Source organism: Sardina pilchardus, chromosome 20, assembly GCF_963854185.1.
Source record: "Sardina pilchardus chromosome 20, fSarPil1.1, whole genome shotgun sequence".
Classification (NCBI taxonomy): Eukaryota; Metazoa; Chordata; class Actinopteri; order Clupeiformes; family Clupeidae; genus Sardina; species Sardina pilchardus.
The window spans coordinates 5295403-5314967 of NC_085013.1; the positions used below are offsets into that span (position 1 = coordinate 5295403).

A 19565-nucleotide genomic window follows, 5' to 3' on the forward strand; every position below is an offset into this window, starting at 1 on the left:
TGTGTGTGTGTGTGTGTGTGTGTGTGTGTGTGTGTGTGTGTGCATGTGTGTGTATTGGTGTGTGTCTGTGTATGATTACGCAATGCTTTGTTTAAAAACTAAAAACTAAAGTAACAATATTTATATGCTCTTGTGCATAATGATAAATACAAAACGTTCATGTCTGATAAACAGACAGACAGAAATTATCTATGTATTGACAATGTTCACACATTATACCTTGTGTATTCATATAACTGAATCTACAGAATAACGCAATGCACCTGGTGTACAGGTGCAGTAGTTTACAATAGAATGAATCAATGTTGCAATTATGAAAATATGATCGGAATAAGACACGTGAAAGTAATGATCTGCCCATCTTTTGCATCTATATGTGTACTGTATGCACAGTATGTATGTGTACTGTATCCATAGTATATATTAATGCATCTGCGTGACAGTATACTGTAAAATGATATGTGACATATTGGATTCATGCACAGTAAAGTAAAGCACTAGTGGTACAGTGCGTTGTAAAATATGTTGCATTGTCTCAGTGATCAACATTCAGAATAGCAGACATAATAGTATACCAATCGGTTCACTGAGAAGAGAAAGCACATTCCAGCACATGGTGTTCAATAAATTAAGTTTATTTCAACAGTTTCCATATAGTGTTAACCATGCAGTCTAGCACTTTAAGGCTTATAATTTTCCACATCACTAAACACATACAGTTGGACACTAACATGAAGCATTTATACCAACATTGTACATCAAGGTTCAAACGTATACATATATACAGATGCCCTTTCACAAAGCTCAACCTTGCCTGTCAAACCTGTTCTCTTTCTCGCCAAGCGACTGAACACACCATCAAGAAAAAGCCGTGTTTTAACAAAAGGTATAAGAAATTACAGCAAGGCACACTTTTTTGTAGTTTTGAAATGTTTTCTTTGTTATTTCTCTCTTTTTTTTTTCTCCAGATCTTAGGAAATGAAAAAAACGAACAAACAAACAAACAAACAGAAGAAATGGTCAAACTCAATGTCGCAGACGCAGTCACGACTCCATGAATCTTGCACGTCACCACACAGCTATGCAGTCGTCGCCGATGCGAGCCCCCCCCCCTGTGTTGCATAGATACACCTAACTGCGCTTGCCACTGGACACTAGGGGGCCGGTCCGCAGCATGTCTGAGTTCCGTCTGTGCCTACGGAACACACCTGCGCGGAACACACCTGCGCGGCGCCAGACCCCTCTACCCCGTGTCGGTCTAACGCTCAGACATGGAGAGACACGGGACATGTTTTTTTCTCTTTTTTTTTTTTTAACGGCAGCTCGAAATGAGAACCTCTTGGTTTCCGAGTGCTTTGTGGTCAAGAAGTGTACCTGATGCAGCAAACGAGAGCGAGAAGGGGGGCGGGGGGAGGGGGGGGGGGGGGGGGAGTTGGGGGTGTACCTGTGCCCTGGACTTAAATATCTGCAGCTGAGTGCATGGAAGCTGAGACAGAGATACAGTATATGCCATGCGCACTGGCAAGGTGTGTGAGGCTGGCTGGCTCTATGTGAGTGGCATTATGTAACTGTTTATGTGAGAGAATACACAGTATATTCATTTGATGAGTGTACTTGTGTGTGTGTGTGTGTGTGTGTATGAGAGAGAGAGTGTATGTGTGTTTATGTGTGTGTGTGTGCGTGTATATATATACTGTATATATTGTATGTATGTGTGTGTGTGTTCATATATTTGTGTGTGTACGTGTGCATGTTGTGTGGTGCATATTGTTTGTGTGTGTGGAAGTATGAAGTGTACAGAGGGTCATGGGGGCTGGAGAATGTTGGAAGACCTACGAGGTAGTTCAGGGGTGGATGGACAGAAAGAGAGAATGGAGGTGCAAGGGTTAGGGGTTAGGGGTCAGAGGGGTCACACTGAGGTCAAAGGTCAGCAGTATAACAGCTAATAATCCGAAGGGGTATACGTGTGTGTTTGTCTCTCTCTCTCTCTGTGTATGTGTGTGTGTCTCTCTGTCTGTGTATGTGTGTGTGTGTGTGTGTGTGTGTGTAACTGCGTACGTGGAGAGGTGAGAGCAGAGGAAGCCGTGTGAGGCCGGAGCCTCGGTGAGCCGCGCACCAGGACGGAGGGAGATCTCGGCACAATGAAAAATAAAAAGCACCACCAGCACCCATCTGTTGCCGCCGGAGCCCTCGGAGCATCAGGGCTTAGCCACGGGAGCCGCCAGAGCGCCAGACTGCCTCTGCAAGCACAGAAACAACAAGAGCCGCGCAGACGGAAAAAAAGCAAATGTTAATGAGGAATTATCCTTTCCGAGCACAGCTAAGAAATACAGTCCCCACACACTCACAAAACATAAACACACACGAAAACGCACACACACACAACCACACACGCTCTCCCTCTCTCTCTCGCTCTCTCTCTCTCTCTCTCTCTCACACACACACACACACACACAAACACATACATAAACACAAACACACACACACACACACACACTCTCCCTCTCTCTCACACACACACAAACACACACACACACACACACACACACACACACACTGTGATCTGTCCTTAAATCAGTGGGGGCCTACGGGAAAATGGCTTCTGGGGGTGCCAGCAGACAATGAGCTTGTATTCAATCCCCCTCAGTCTCCCAAGTTAAATCAGCGCTTAGGAACAAACTATTGAGTGACTGCACAGCAGTGCCACTCCATTCATTTAAATATGGGAGACTCAATGGCTCACATTAATCCAATCTCTTCATTAATAAATAATTCTTTCATTTGTGAACCAAAACCACTCAGTCTATTCTCAAGCAAACAAGACGCCTTGTTTGGTATGGAACATGTCTGGTACATTAGTATGGCTGTATGCATGTGTAGGCTACACAGGGCTACGTGTGCACATGCGATGTGTACGTATGTGAGTTTGTATATGTGGTTTTTTTTGTGTGTGTGTGTGTGTGTGAGAGAGAGAGTGAGAGAGAGAAACTAAGAGAGAGTATACAGTAGGTGAGGGTATACAGTATGTGAAAGTGTGTGTGCATGTACGTGCACATAGCCTATGTGTGCATCCACTCGTATGGTTCCGTTTGTGTATCTGTGTGTTGCTACACTACTATCAACCACCACCACCACCACCAGCACCATCTCCACCACCATCTCCACCACCATCTACACCAGCAGTAGCAGCAGCAGCAGCAGGAGCCCGGCGCATTGCTAGCGAGCGCTGGCGCTCCAGCCGCAGGTGGACTGATTGATATGTTTGCTCCCCTCCTGTGAAATCAACAGTGTGTCTCCTGCCTCTGCCCCGCGTGTACACAACACCCTGGGGGGGCTCCACCGACAGCCTCAATGTCTACACACTGCAGCGGGGGGAAAACACCTCTCTATCAAAAACGCTAGACCAGAGGAGATTCTTATCGCAGGATCATGCTTAATTGTAGATATACTGTAGTAGATATCATATTACGGTGGTGTAGGCCATATTTTCTGAAGACGGACATTTTCCATTCATTTGGATTTGGGTTTCTTTGTTTATATTTTTCTATTAAAATTGGGAGGAGGCTTTCAGAATTTCGGGAAATGGTGATCTACAAGAGGCTAGTGTACTGAGGGGTGTGTGTGTGTGTGTGTGCGTATGTGTGTGTGTGTGTGTGTGTGTGTGTGTGTGTGTGTGTGTGTGTGTGTGTGTGTGTGTTTGTGTGTGTGTGTGTGTGTGTGTGTGTGTGTGTGTGTGTGTGTGTGTGTGTTTGAAGCAGAGAGAGGTAGCTCACAAACACAAACACACACACACACATCATGTTTTATGCTTGCCGTTTGGTACAGTATGCATGGCTATAAAATATGCATTTTATCAAGACGAATGTTTACCACGCAGTCGACTCTTTCATTTGGACTGTGTGTGTGTGTGTCTGATGGCAGCATAAAGCCCAGTAGGAAAAGGAGTGCATTTTAACCACTAACCCGGCCCAATGCATGGCCCCCTCCTGTAGCATAATGACTGCTTTTCAGACCAATTTGCTGGTAAGGGACTCATCATGTCGAGAGTACAGTGGCCTGTAATTTAAAGCACAACACGGACGGCCCAGACAAGGCTTGTTGTGCGTCATCAATATCCCAAACAAGCTTTTTGTTCGCCTTGATCGGGGAGAAGTGCATTGCTGGAGAAACACCGAAATGAAACCAAAACCCTATCCACACGCCATACCTCTCTCTCTCTCACATGCACATGAACACACACTAACACACACACACACACCAACTCACACACGCACGCACACGCACACGAACACGCACACAGAGAGACACACACACACACACACACACAAATAAACACAAACGAAATACACATACACACCCACTCCATTCCACTCCACTCACTCACTCACTCTCCATCTCACTTTCACTCACTCTCCATCTCACTTGTGAGAGAGAATGTGTGTGTGTGTGTGTGTGTGTGTGTGTGTGTGTGTGTGAGAGAGAGAGAGAGAGAGAGAGAGACTTAATGACACCCACCAAGCCTACAATCTGGAATCTGCTTACTTGCAGTATGGAATGAGGTGGAAAAAATGTAATGTTTGGAATTGCAAGGCTGTCTGGTGAAAAGGAACCAAAGCCTTGGGCTATATTTTTCCAGGTAGGGCAAACAGAGCCTGGAGGTGATGAGGGCATTCGTGTGTGGGTGTGTGTGTGTGTATGTGTGTGTGTGTGTGTATGAATAGGTGTGTGTGTGTGTGTGTGTATGTGTGTGAGAGACAGCGAGAGAGAGAGAGAGAAAGAGTGTCTATGTGTGTTTATGTGTGTGTATAAGAGAGTGTTTGTGTATGTGTGTGCGCATGCATGCATGTGTGTGTGTGTGTGTGTGTGTGTGTGTGTGTGTGTGTGTGTGTGTGTGTGTGTGTGTGTGTGTGTGTAGCGATGCACATGGCTGCCCAGCTGCAGTACCTACCCTGACCTGGGGCCGAGTGCTCCCAGTCCGCAGCCCAGATGAGCTGTCAGAGGCGCGGGCAGCACTGCCCTGGGCTGCCTTCCACACCCCCACTCCCCCACTGCTGCCCGCTGACCTTGGAGACTGGAGACGGAAGAAAGACAGAGAGATGGACAGAGATGGTAGAGAAAGAGAGAGACAGAGAGAGAGTGATGATGAGAGAGAGAGAGAGAAAGAGAGATAGAGAGAGAGAGAGGATGTATAGTTTGGAGTTGTGGGATAAAGACAGAGAAAGAGAGCGATGAGGAGAAAACAGATAAAAATAAATTCTATTACTACTATCTGCACAAGTAGTGTTTGGGAGATGATGGATAGGTAGCAGCTACAGGCATTATCGAAACAAACTGAAGTGCCACTCCATCCAAGTCCAGTATGATAACGCTAATTTCTCACAGTGTAGCTACAAACTCAACATTGCAATGATAATGTGCTCTGTGAGATTTACCATTCCACTGCATTCCATAACATACTTTTTCTGTTTTTTTTTTTACATCTGTTTCCATCATTGCAGCACTTTCCAAAGGCAATCGGAAATCACAAACTTATTTATCAATTAAAATTAACATTCACCTGGTTTAAGGTCAAAAGCAAAAACTGCAGCGAGACAGGGTAGTGCTGGAAAGTTTGCATACGAGATGCAAAAGCACTTAAAAAGAACAGACACATGCTAATTCAGTCATGAAATTAAGTAATGATTCTCCCTCGCATTCTTGCTTATGAATCATAATATAATCTGACTGATTATGATTATTCTGTTCTGTAGACCTTAAAATTTTAAATCTACGCCCGCAAATCCCTCTTCCATTAGCACTGCAGGGGTAGGGGGTGGAGAGAGAGAGAGGGGAGAGAGAGAGAAAGAGGGAGAGAGAGAGAGAGAGAGAGAGAGAGAGAGAGAGAGAGACAGAGAGGGAGAGAGAGAAAGGGGGAGGGAGATGGAGGGGGCAGTGGGCGATAGAATAAGTAATAAAAAAAATGATCCCCAAAAATAGCAGCCGACTCTGGAGACGAGTCTGGCCCTTTATTTGGCATGGATCCTCCGCCTCCACGCCGGATCCGCGCCAGACGTGGGCCAGCTCCTCTCCACAGCCCAGCTGCCGGAGCCGCTAATTGAGATGAATTCTGCGTAAACGCACGCGGGCTCTCATTACAAACAACCCCCTCGCCCGCGCGCACCCGGCTCCCCGGCGATGGATGCCGAGGGTAATGTCTCACGCACACGCACCTGTTTGTGGCTGGCCTTGGCTTCCTGAAGAGAGCTGCGCCCTTTCCTGACATTCTTCTGTTTCATCGCGAGCGAAGCGGGGCCTTTCTCGTCCCTATCGGCCCTCCTTATCGCGGGACAGTTAATTTTAGGATTAATACAGAGGCCGCCTTCCTCTTTTAAAGGATTTGTACTGGAGCAAGAGACTCTTATCTTAGTCATTACAGGAGAAATATTGGATTCAAGCATTTTAGTATCTGCAAAACATTCAACAGTGTCTATCGGGGTTTCACATGGTAAGGGATTAAGATAAGGGGCCTCATTATAGTCCTCCGGCTGGCTTGCGGCTGCGCTTCCTGGAGAAATACCATGTGCTTTTTGGTATTCATCACGGGGCGGCGGCAGCGGGGGCGGCGGTGATGGAGGAGCTTGGCGGGGGACGGGGACGGGGAGGCGGCTCTCGGTAACGGCAGAGGCGGAGGAGGCGGAGGGTGCGAAACGCCGGTGCCGCGGGCGCTTGGTGACGGACATGCTGTAGCAGAGCGGCGGCCCCAGGTAGACCTCCTCGGTGCAGGCCTCGAAGAGCGGCTCCTCGTCGCGGAGCAGGACGTCGGGCACGCGCGACAGCAGCGCCGGCGGGGAGGCGCTCTTGCCGCGGCCTCCTTCGTAGTCGTCGTCGTCGTCTTCGTCGTCGTCCGCGTGCACGGTCACCTCGCCGCAGTCGCTGTCGTGCGACGAGAGCGACAGGTAGGAGTAGAAGTCGCCCTTGTTCAGGTGCAGGCCGCGGTGCGAGTGCTCCAGCACCTTGTCGCGGATCAGCGAGGCGGCCGACGACGACCCCTCCGGCTCCTCCTCCATGGCGACGTCCGGATGCTCCTTGCTCTTCAGCGCCACGGACGTCATGTCGATGATCTCCATGACAAAGTCGTGCACGTTCTCGCCCTTCTCGCCGCCGTCCGCCGACGGGAAGGCGTGGTGGACGCAGCAAGGGGGGTCGGGAGACGGAATGTCCTCTCGCTGGGCGTCGCGAATGTCGTTCAGGTAGCAAAAGTGCTGCTGCTGTTGCTGCTGTTGCTGCTGCTGCTGCTGCTGTTGGAGGCAGCAGTTGGCGGGCGGCGTTCCCATCATGCCGTGCGGCGACCCCGCGCAGTCCTCCATGGGCGAGACGGCGGGCGAGGGCCGGCGGGAGCTGTGGCACGGAATCTCTCCCTTCAGCTGGCTCTCCAGCGACGACTCTTTGGTCTGGAGGGACAGCAGCTCGCAGGACGAGGGGCTGACCGCCGTCACCATCCCCCTGGACTGGCCGCCGTTACCGCCGCCGGACGGGTCGAGCGCGGCGTAGCAGTCTTTGAACGACTCGCCCTTCTTGGTGAAGAGGCTGCCCTCCTCGCGGAGCAGCTCGTCGTCCTCGTCCTTGGCCTTGGCGTGGTGGGCGTTGTCCACGTTGCCGTTCTCCATGTCGTCCACGAACTGGCTGATGTAGGTGCGCGTGGCGGCCTTGCGCCGGGTCTCCACCGGGTCCTGGTGCCGCCGCTGCTGCTGCTGCTGCTGCTGCTTTTGCCGCAGGCCCTCGTTCTTGGCGTTGGCGTGCGTCTCGAGGAGCTTGAGCGCCGAGCGGTTCAGGAAGTGGCTCCGGTCGCCGTTGCCGGGGGCGACGGGCGCGGCGGGCGCGCCCTGGGGCGCCGTGCCGCACTGGAGCTCGTCGTCGAGGTCGGCCTCGTTGCGGTGGTCGTTGCCGCCGCCATTGCCGCCGTTGCCGCCCCGGGCCTGCGAGCGGCCCGACGCCTTGGCCCAGTTCTGGAACTCGTTCTTCATGTAGTCGAGGCCCAGCGCGAAGGCGCCCTCGTTGTAGTCCTCCTCCTCGGACGTGACGCTGGAGTCCTCCTCGTCGTCCTTGAGGCCCAGCTCCTCCTCGGTCAGCGTCAGCGTGGAGCTGGACAGCAGGTCGCTGTCGTCCTCGTCGTCGTCCGTGCAGGCCGACGTGCACGAGACGTTCACCACCATGCTGATGTTGGCGTCCACGTCCTCGCCCGGGCCCACGGCCGCGCCCCCCCCAACCCCTGCTGCGTGCGGCGCCCCCTGGTGGCGGTTGCGGTGGCAGTGCTTCCGGAAGGAGGCGTTGGCGTTGGGCGGCGCCAGGCGGTTCCTCAGCACGGCCATGTCCTCGGAGGCCACCGACGAGTCCTCGGTGCCGCTCAGCTCGGTCAGCGACGCCGCCGAGCTCTCGTTGACCGAGGACGAGGTGGCCCCGGAGGAGCGCGGGCCCCGTCCGGCACCGGCCAGCCTCAGGGAGCTGCTCTGCAGGGTGATGTCCGAGATGCTGCGCGTCATGGTCTGGCCCAGCGGGCTCTGGATGTTCTCCAGGCGCTTGAGGAGCTCCAGGGTCCTCCTGCTCAGCTCCCCCGCCGCCGCTGGAGGCTCCCCACCACCTCCACCACCTCCTCCAGCTCCTCCACCCTGGTTGAGGTCTCGGAGGCTGCCGCGACTGCCCCCGTCCTCGGGACTCTTGCTGGGGGCCAGCCAGCTCTCCAGGGAGGTGCTGCGGTGCAGGCCGTCTCTGCCGGAGGGGAAGAGCTCCCCGGGGCCGCACAGGGACTCCAGGGAGGAGCCCTGCGAGAGGAGGAGGTGGGCCAGCTCCCCCTCCCCCCGGGGCCTGCCGTCCGAGGACGAGACGTCGTCGCACGTGCCCGAGTCGCCGCCGCCGCGGTCGTGCCCGCTCTCGTGGCCGGGCTCGGGGGTGTAGCCGCGCCCGTTGATGAGGATCTCCACGGGCTCCTTGCGGTGCCGCCTCCTGCCCTCTGTGCCCTCCTCGCGCTTCTTGCGCGCCGCCCTCTGCGCCGTCCTCGACTGCCCCTTGCCCAGCATGGCGACCTCCTCGCACTCGTACGCCGCGCACTTGTTGGCGCGCGCCAGGATCCGGTCGATGTCCTCGTCGCGCACGCCGACGCGCTCGCCCTCGGGAGACGAGGAGCCGCCGCCGAGGAGGAGCGTGACGTCCGCCCGGCCCTCGTCGCCGCTCTGCTCGTGCGGCCCAGCGTCGGAGTGGCCCGTGGTCTCCGTGTCGCCCTCGCTGACGATGCCGCTCTCGCTCTCCGAGCGCTGGGACGACTCCTTGACCCCCGGCTTGACCCCCAGGAGGCCGCCCAGGATGTCGGGCAGGGACTCCACGGAGGAGAAGGAGGAGTCCTTGCTCAGGCTCTTGAGGAGCAGCTGATGGTGCGTCTGTTTGCCGCGCGCTCTGGCCGGGCTCGTCTTGCGGCTCGGGAACACGGGCTGCTGATAAAGCTCCACGTTATGCATGCTGTACACCTGATACACGCCGCACGGCAGGGAGGAGGAGGTGGAGGAGGAGGAGGTGGGGGGCACGGGACTCGTCTCCGGGCCGTCCAAGGTCATCCGGCGTTGTGTGACACCTGGACGCGGTTCAGGTCCGTCTAGCGTTTCCCCGAGGGATCCCGGGGCTAATTGGCATGCAGGGTTGCGCTTGTCGACGCAGTCCTCCTGCAACTCCATGTTCACAATGGTCATGTCCATCTCGTCCCACTCCCACGAGTCCTCCGACGGGCCGCGCAGGTCCATGAGTGAAGGTTCTAGAAGGTTCCCTGGGACCTGAGGACAACAAAAGCACATACACACAGATACAGATACACACACACACACACACACACACACACACACACACACACACACACACATGTTCACACAGACACACAAAAGACAGAGACAGAGGAGTCAAAGATCTGTTGTGGCAATAAAAGCCTTGGATAAATTCATGCTTATGAAGGTTTTAAAAATGTGCTTAGATATACAAATTCCTACACGAGACATTAATATACAAATTGCTCGTCGACTCATTACTGCCGAGGAGGTCTATTTATGTTATTCATTTTTTTAATCGTATTAATCTAATAAACTGCCTAATCTAACACTTGCTTGGCATGTCATACAGGCCTTGTAATGAATTTTTATTAGATTTCTGTTTATTCTCCTCTTGCTGATAAGGGAAACACTAATGACAAGGCAGGGAGCTCTTTTGCATGTTAAAACCTTCAACTGTGAGAACAATAAGTCAGTCTAATCACATAAAAATAATTTCTGCCTCAGTTAACAGTATACGACGCTTGGAGTGAATGGCCAGCTAATCAAATACAAGAGCGAACACATTCAGCTTTGTAAAACCGCCACACTCACGACAACGTTGATAATGTGTTCACTCGCATCCTTCTTTGACACACACAGTGGACATGACAAGAGTGAAATCATTGACAGGTAAGGCCTTTGTGAAAATACACACTTGTTGCCTAGAGGTTGCCTTCAGTTTAACAGACCCTCTAATGGGTGTATATGGATTTAATAACAAAGGCTAAGCCATTTCTCCCACACACAGACAGACACAGGGAGAGCAACACCTCTTTCCTCGTCTAACCTTCGGCAGGACGTTAGTCATTTCGCTGAGGCGACCACAGCGCACATACCACTGCATTTACAAAAACAAACCACCCATTTACCACCCCCCCCCCCCCCCCCCCCCCCCTCCATGCTTTTCCCCTGCTCCCGTAACGCATAACACAACAAACACAAAGCGAAATTGCTCTTCAGGCCCGCAAGGTCAGCTTTCGAGCCCAGCCACGGCAATTTGTCTCCCTGGTGTAACGGAACGCCTGGTGGAGAGAGCAAAGCCGAGCGGTGAGTCTCGGCCCGAGAAAAAAAAAAAAAAAAAAAACAGAGAAAGAGGAAGAAATGGAAAAAAAATAAATAAAAAAACAAGACAACACACACTCTCCTTTGCTCTTTAGAAGTGAGCTACACTACCTCCGCCGGAGCTTAGAGGCTGTCAGACAAGAATGCTGCGAGCCACCACGAGAAACAGAAAGAGAAACAGAAAGGAAGAGAGAAAAAAGAAAAAAAAGAGAGGGAGAGAAGCAAACTGGCCCAACCGGCCAATATACATGACAAAGGAGTGCTGTCTCTCTGCCCCAGATTTAATGGACATCAATACGTTCCTCTGATTGCTTTTAACGGACTAATTAACACAACTACCGCCCGCTTTAAGCAGCGGACAAGAAGAGGGGCCCAGAGAATTTTCGCTTTTTTATTTACTGGTGAGTGTGGCTGGCCAGCCAGCACCTGCTTTCCCCTCCTGTCCTTTAAGAGCGGTTTAAGAGAGCCTCCGGAAACGACTGGACAGAGGGAGGGAGGGAGGAAGTCTCCCCACCAGTGCCCACACGTCTGCAGGACGGTCCACTTGTCTGAGTGGCCTGAGGAACGTCCCCCCTCTCCTCCTGAGGAACGTCCCCCTCTCCTCCTCCCTCAGGGTCCACAGGGCCCTCGGCCTCTCCGCAGATGCCGCGGAGAGCGACGCCGCTGGCGGCGGCCGAGGAGGGAGTTATTTCATTTCTACGGGAGCACTTAACACACTATGATCGGCCAATTATTCTTTGGCAACACCTGCAATCGATTGGGTTCAGTGCTCAGTCAGAGAACAGGGGCACCTTCGCTCCCTCTCTCTCTCTATCTCTCTCTATCTCTCTCACTTTCTCTCTCTCTCTCTTTCACTTTCTTTTCTCTCACCCTGGCCCCTGTCTATCTTCTCCAATCTATTTCTCTCCCTCTCTCTCTCTCCCTCCCTCCCTCCCTCCCCCTACGCTGCCACCCCTGTGTTCTATATATTCCAATGTAATACGCTGTCGCTTTGCAGGTCTTATACATCACCATTATGGCTCCATTACCGTTGTGCTGCAGTATATTACCGCGGCGATCATCCAGGTCTAAATAACCCACGGCTGGCCAGGTTACACCCGGGCAGATGAATCCCTAAACAGATCTATACGTCTCTCTCTCCGGCGGCCGGGCCCTGCCTGCCTGACTGCCTCTCTCTCTCTCCGTCACAGTGTGCACACCACGGGCAGCTCACGCCAGCAGGGCACCATGCTGAGCAAAGATGACAAACTGGGCGCGGATCAAAGGGTGTTTGTGTTGGGTATTGATCGCGACCGTGTGCCGGGGCGGGATAATGTCGGGCGCTTATAGGGGGACCTGTGTGAGCAGGTCTCCTTGAGAGTTTTTAATGTTCCAATATGCTTAAAAGTGCACAGGCAACTGAACGTGGCCATATATCGATTTGTTTTTCCGCAGTAAATGAAAGCTTATATTTTGATCTTATATGCAGTGAGCATTCATCGAAAGGTTCTAAAATATATGTTTGGTTGCAATTCATCATTCATCACACTAAGCCAATGGTCCACCCACAATAAACTAATGAAAGTTAAGCACAATAACAAAATTAGAAAGAGATCAATGTCCCAACTGCTGTCTCTACAACTAAAGCTGGTCTATTGTTTGTAATATGTTGCCCACTCCCTTTCTATTTTGCCAAACAGAGAACACACCAAAACACAACTCATTATACATACAGTGAAGGCCAAATCAGAATGATAAAACTCACTTTTCCACAATTTGTGCAAACACAAATCTTCAGTGCCAATTTAACTTGATGCAAAGTGGAAACAATGAATATTTAAAATCAACCATTACTCTGTGGGATTCTTTTGACTGTTGGTTAGATAAATGCGATGAAAAATTCAGATTCTGCACACTTGATCATTTTCATTTGGCCACTACTTGTAGATATTAAAATATTCATCCCTTTTATTTTAAATATTCATTGTTTCCACTTGGCACAGATTCAAACTGGCAATGAATATTAGTAATTTCTAAATAAATGTGTGTGAACTTTAAGCATATTTTGAAAAACTTTGTGCAATTTGTGCATCATCATCTGAAGTCCACTAAAGGCATGAACTGCTTAGTGGGGACTTCTATCTGTTCTGTAACAGTACACAATAAATGTACACTATATGTGTACAGAAACATACATTCATGTGCTTAAATGTGTACACAAACATACACTCACTCTCCATACTGGCATTTACCTAGGTTGCGTTTGTCCAGTGTCTCTTGTGATGTATTCTGTTACTGGGTGGCCATCCTATACACAGCTAACTATAGACAGGATCTGATGAGACTGATCTGTGATCAGGGTTCTATCTGTTTCTCTGTCAGATGCTATCAGGGCTCTGTACCAAAACAGAGCTGGATCCACTCCAAGCGTAGCTACAACCTGGGTTCAAGTGAACTCTTGGAGAGATCTACACTGTGTTGTCTTTGAATCCCGTGGCTTAAACACAGAGGAAGATGCCAACAACACCAGCTACTGTACTTCAGTTCTGCAAGACTATTTACTAGCCAACTATTCACTCTCTTTCACTTGCTAGTCAAATTTGAATCCATTGGCTATCATTTTTGGTCAATACAACATTTGTATCTATATAGTTTATTTATATATATTACATTTATTCAGGACATTTGACCTCTTCTAAAGCAATATTTTGATATCCACATGGGCATTCAATCAGAAGAAGATGGACATAATTAAAACAAGGAACGATCAAAACAAAACATTTGTGATTTCCAAAAGCTCCGGTAGCTCCTCACCTGCTCCCTGCCCAGCTCCCTCTGCAGGCGCGTCTGCCACTGCAGGGCCTGCATGACGATGGCCTCCCAGCGCCGCTCCAGGTTGACCGCCAGCAGCTGCAGGCTGTCGCGCTCGGCGTCCGGGTCCGGGCCAGATGCGGCCTGCGCCTGGTCCGGTTGCTCCAGCAGCCGCTGGCACAGACGCAGCACAGACGCCATGCCCCGGCGCCGACCACGCACCTCCACACACAGGGACTAGAGGAGGGAAGAAGAGAGGGAGAGAGAGAAAGAGAGAGAGGGAAGGATAGAGAGAGAGAAAGAGGTATAAGACCAATGTTCAAACGCTCACTGCATTCAAATGTTCACAGTCACTACCCCTTAAAACACCTGATGCATGAGAACACCCAATATGAATGGTATGACGTCCATATACAGTGAGGAGAACATGTATTTGATACCATGCTAAAGTTGACTAAAAAGAGGAATATAAAATCATCATTTGACAATTGATCTTAATGTCTTAATTCAAAAATTGAGTAAAAATAAAACCGCTAACTACCCCAATTTTCTTTGTGAATGAAGAATGTTTCGTAAATAAATAAATGTTCTTCCTAAATGCTAGGGGGAAGGAAGTATTTGACCCCCAATGTAACCCTATGGGAATTTAACACATAGGGTTAACATTGGGGCAGGCAGATTTTTATTTTTTAAGGCCAGCTATTTCATGGATTCAGGTTATTATGCATCCTGATAAAGTTCCCTTGGCCGTTGGAATTAAAATAGCCCCACGTCATTACATACCTTTCACCATAGCGAGAGATTGGCATGGTGCTTTTTGCAGTAGGCCTATTAGCCTGTTTGATGCTCATTGAGCTCAATGCAAATCAAACAGGCTAATAGGCCTACTGGAAAAAGCACCATGCCAATCTCTAGCTATGGTCAAGGGTATGTGATGATGTGGGGCTATTTTAATTCCAAAGGCCAAGGGAAATTTATCGGGATGCATAATATCCTAGATCCATGAAATAGCTGGTCTTTAAAAATAAAAATCTGCCTGCCCCTATGTTAACCCTATGTGTTAAATTCCCATAGGGTTACATAGGGGGTCAAATACTTCCTTCCCCTAGCATTTAAGGAAAACATTTATCTATTTACGATACATTCTTCAATCACAAAGAAAATTGGTGTCCTTGGCGGTTTGATTTTTACTCATTTTTTAAATTAAGGCATTAAGATCAATTGTCAAATGATGATTTTATATTCCTGTTTTAGCATGGTATCAAATACATGTGCTCCTCACTGTATATGATATCCTCCGTTTAAAAGGGAAGAAAAAGAACAGTTCATGTCCAGTCCCTCAGAGTGGAAAGAAGAAAGGTAGAATTTAAAAGGATAGGAAAGAGTGAGAGGAGAGAGTGAGACCAATAGAGATGAAACAGGAAGAAAACGAGAGAAGGAGAAAAAAGAGATAGAAAAATTACAGTGGGACAGAGAGAGGAAAACCATGGACAAAAAAAGAAAGAGAGAAAGAGAGTTGGAATATTGAACAAAACTAACCGGGACCATTTAAAAAAAAAAAAAAAAAAATGTCTGACAGCCACAGGGAGAGTGTGAGAGAGTGACTGCATGTGACTCAGTGGGCTTGGAGAGGGTGGAGGAGAAGAAGAGAGGGATGAGAGAGAGGGATGAGAGAGAGGGATGACTTCAACACACTCTCCTCCCTAAAACAGGGATGGGCTGGGCTGGGGAATAATAGACTCTGCGCTCGTGACACAGGACTAGCAGATTTTCACTGCTGAATTGGCTCCAAGTTTTGACTGACGTCCACATTTTCCGGGAATCATGCATAAAAGATTACGGATGAAGATGTTTGATATTTAGCTCCGGTGAAGGGGGGTACTTGACTGATGACTGCACAACATTGTTTCACAACTTAGCATATGATTGTGATTTGTGAACTGGCACCACACCTGAGGTGATAACAGCTATAATTCAATTGCCTAAGCACCGACAGCATCCGATACACAGAGACAAAATAGAAAGAGATACAAACATTTTCATCTGGCATTTTCCGCAATTACTTAAGGAAAAATATGAACCTTCAAGTGTAGCCAACTGAGTGTTTTTGGATAGTATTAAATCTTAACTCAGTCAAGGGAGAGGAATAGGCTGCATCAGTGCGGCTGTGAGCCAACACAGATTACACAGCCCACATGTCTTCAGGGCAGATTCTCACTTTTAACAGTTTTATTTTCTGAGCTAAGCACAAATGTGCGGAGAGCAAAATAACGGAATTACTCACTGGCGAAACATGTCTGAAAATAGCTGAAATGTCTCGCCGTCTGCGAGCCGAGTGGATGAAAACAAATTAAAAGCTTGATTTGGGACAGAAAATATCCCGCGGATCCCCTTTTGCTTTAAAGCTGCGACATTCTCTTCATTCTTCTGTTGCTCTCCCTTCCTTGTTGCTCTCCCTTCCTATGACACTCCTAGTTACCCCTGCCATGCAGGCCCAGCTCTCTCTCTCACTCCGTCTCACTACATGTGTGTCCATCACTCTCTTCCTTTCCTTCACTGAGTGTCCATCTCGCTCTCCATCTTTCACTCTCTTACTCTGTCTGTCCCTCTCTCTCTCTCTCTTTCTCTCTTTACTCCATGTGTGCATCCATCACACTCTTTATCTCGGTCTCTATCTCTGTGTGTCCATCTCTCTCTCCCCTTCTTTCACTCTTTCACTGTCTGTGTCTCTCCTTTGTTCACTCCCTCTATCTCAATCTCTCTCTCTCTCTCTCGTATCCACAAACGAAGGACAAAACATGAGTGAGGAACCCTTTCTCTCTTTCTCTTTTCTCGTTCATCCCCCCTCTCTTTCCCTCCCTCTGGCACTCCCCGAAAGTGGCCAGTCCAGCCCGCCGTGTCAGGCCCATGTAAATCAAGCATCTAAGCACCTCCACATCTCCACCAAACATGTGCAAATTAAATATTTAAAAGGCCTCCTCCCTCCCTGCCTCCCTCCCTGCCTGCCCTGTGCCATGTTTTAGTGGTGGGCTCTGACACGTGTGTAATAGGATCGGCTCTACATATACACAGTGGATGCAGAATGACACCATGGTCATTTCCAAGTGGTGAAAATGCTGAGACAGGTCCAAAACACACACACACACACATACTCATACACACGCGAACACACACACACACACACACACACACCAACAAATATGTGAAGGGTGAAGTGTGTACACACACATGGACACACCCACCCACAAACATCACACACACTTAAACACACCCTCTTTTCCCTCCACCCACACACACACACACACACACACACACACACACACCTGAGCCTTAAAGCCCTCTTTTTCAAAAAAATATTCAGATACAGGGCTTTTTGTGACTAGACAAGGAGTCCGCCCTGTGCAGCGGTACAAAAAAACATTTCCGGAGAACAATTTATGTAAATCCCGCCCGCTCGCCAAGGCATTACCTTACATTTTCTTTACATTTTCCAATAAATATTAAACACCATTACATTTAAATTGGATTTCTCTCAGCAGTTTCTTCTCCGGCCTGCTTTAGCATATATTTATGGCCCTCCCTGCGTCCCTTAAGAAGGTAATGAGATTGCAAAATGCAATGGCTTTGTGCTGGAGACAGCAGTGTCAGGATGAAACTCACGCCACAGTGATAAAGTTATCCCGTGCTAGGCAGGGCCTTCATACAGAGGAGAGTTTTGGAGAGTTTGCCCATGAAGAGGTCATATAGGAGAGCTAGCACATAAGCACCATGGCTCCTCATGCTATGCTAATGTCATCATACTGAGGGGTTGCATGAATACACTTACAGTAGTTGAATAGATGTGGAGTGCAGATGCAGTAAGCTAATGCTATGGGTTTGCTAAATGGAGTGTACAGTCTGCTCATGGAACAGATGGCAATAGTAACACTGATCTGACCAACACATTTCTCCACAACAACAATGGTCAATGTATTTATACACCGTACACTGTTCCAAGTACAAAGCAATGGGTTAGACTAATATGATACATTAGAATGGCCCTCCATATTGCAGCACTGGAGTCAGTGTATTTATATTGTAGTAAGGTTAATGCCATGCAGCATCCACATGAAATGTTGTATATTAATGTTATACTCTCACCAAGCTGGGTTGCTATCAAAGATTCTAGAGCACTGCGCATTCCGCTCTAAATCTTTGAACCAATCAGGTATGATCCTTCCAACTGCAGCATAGGGTGCCTTTACTTTGAGCAGCAGCACTCTCTCACAGCAGACATGGAGTCTGAAGCAATGTCTAAGTCAATGAGCCACCCATGGCCCTATTTACAGAAATTATTCAAAATATCAGGATCGAAAAACGACTAGTTTCCAGTGTACATTCCAGTGTAAATGATGCCTGCCACGAATAAATGAGCTGCTGGCATTCAAGAACTCTCCTTCAAAATCTTAGATTTATAACCAGTTGTCTTTGTTGGTTTTGCTGAAGGATATTTAACTCTGCAGATCACCCTGGTACTGTAGATAACCACAATTACATTAGCCTAAATCTAACTATTACATTAAACTAAATGAAGTTAAGTTAATTAAAATGCCACAGCCCATACTGAATACAGAGATTAAGAGAATAAATTGTTATGCAAGTACTTTTTAAAAAGGACCTTTTACTTGAACTTAAGTGGAGTTGTCATTGTGGTACTTCTAATTTTACACGAGTAAATATTTTCCTGGTTATTGTTTTGCTTTTATTTAAGCACTTACTTCACCACTTCTTATAGTACACTAAAGTATGACTCCACTGATAGTCTGACTCAAACCAGGTTGCGGTCTGCAAGAGGCATTTCACGGAGCACTCTTCACTGGCTCTTTCAGCCCAAACAAAAGTAATACATAGGCCATCAGTGGCTGAGCTCATCACTTCTCCCGAAATAGACCCCCGAACCTCTGGCTCTCTTGTTTGAAATGGTCTCTTCAGGAAGTACATCAAGGCATATAGATGGCCATTTTTCTCCTATAAATACCAGCGGTCCACTCTGGTAGATTAAATGGCACCAACAAATCATTACATGCTCAATGGCACGCCGAGCTCCCAGGCCTCCAAGAAAGCAGGGAAATCGGATGCCCCCATTGTTTCTGCATTGCTAGGTTTCATAAACTGATTTCGTCTCCCTCCCCATTGAGTTGTGCCTTATTGACAAAGGGGCTTGAACGTGGTGTGCCAATATTTGCTAAAAAGCTTTTCCAAATACATGGAGCAGTGGAGTGGGCCCAGTCCGCTGTGCTTCTCCCCACTACCATCCTCTCCCCCCACACACACACACCCGCCCAGACCCACCCCCCACCCCCCACCGCAGCATGAGAGTGTGAGAAGGCCGAGCACAATGCGCCCGTTTCAGGGCCGAGGGACGGAGGAAGCCGGGCTGAGAACCTGGACATGGGCCAAGCTGCTCTGCTGCCCCCAGCCAGATATTAAAAGATCAGGAAGAGAGAAAGAGAGAGAGATAGAGAGAGAGAGAGAAACACAGAGAGAGAAATAGAGAAAGAGAGAGAGAGAAAGAGAAAGGCACATTAGGCAGAGAAATGAAAAGAGGGAGAATGGAAGCAAAAAAGCAGGGGAGTCAAAAAAAAAAAAGCTCACCAAAAACCCCTTTAAAATGAGACAATAAAAAGGCACCTAGTGTCTAAATTGTCCATCTTGTGTAAAGCCTCTGTGGCTGACGGCGGCGGTAATGCTCGATGCATCTATCAGGGGCTTTTAAATAAAAGGCTCAGCACACCCACTGTCTGATAATGTGCAACACCAGTAACCCAATCTAGATGGATATATGACTGTGTGGAGAGATCACACACACAGACACACACGACACGCACACATACAAACACACTCAAA

At 48.9% G+C, this 19565-nt stretch overlaps 1 protein-coding gene across 1 annotated transcript in view; it reads right to left on the reverse strand.

Annotated features, from left to right (window-relative positions):
* Nucleotides 1-1430: 1430 nt before the first annotated feature.
* akap6 (A kinase (PRKA) anchor protein 6) overlaps nt 1431-19565 on the reverse strand; it is a 126052-nt gene continuing 107917 nt past the window's right edge. Inside the window, exons 12-15 of the mRNA XM_062523450.1 lie at nt 13683-13916; nt 6210-9797; nt 4949-5071; nt 1431-2240 (exon numbers count right to left, since the gene is read on the reverse strand). Of these exons, the coding sequence (XP_062379434.1) occupies nt 2199-2240; nt 4949-5071; nt 6210-9797; nt 13683-13916 (3987 nt within the window). The 3' untranslated portion in view covers nt 1431-2198. The remainder of the gene's footprint in view (nt 2241-4948; nt 5072-6209; nt 9798-13682; nt 13917-19565) is intronic.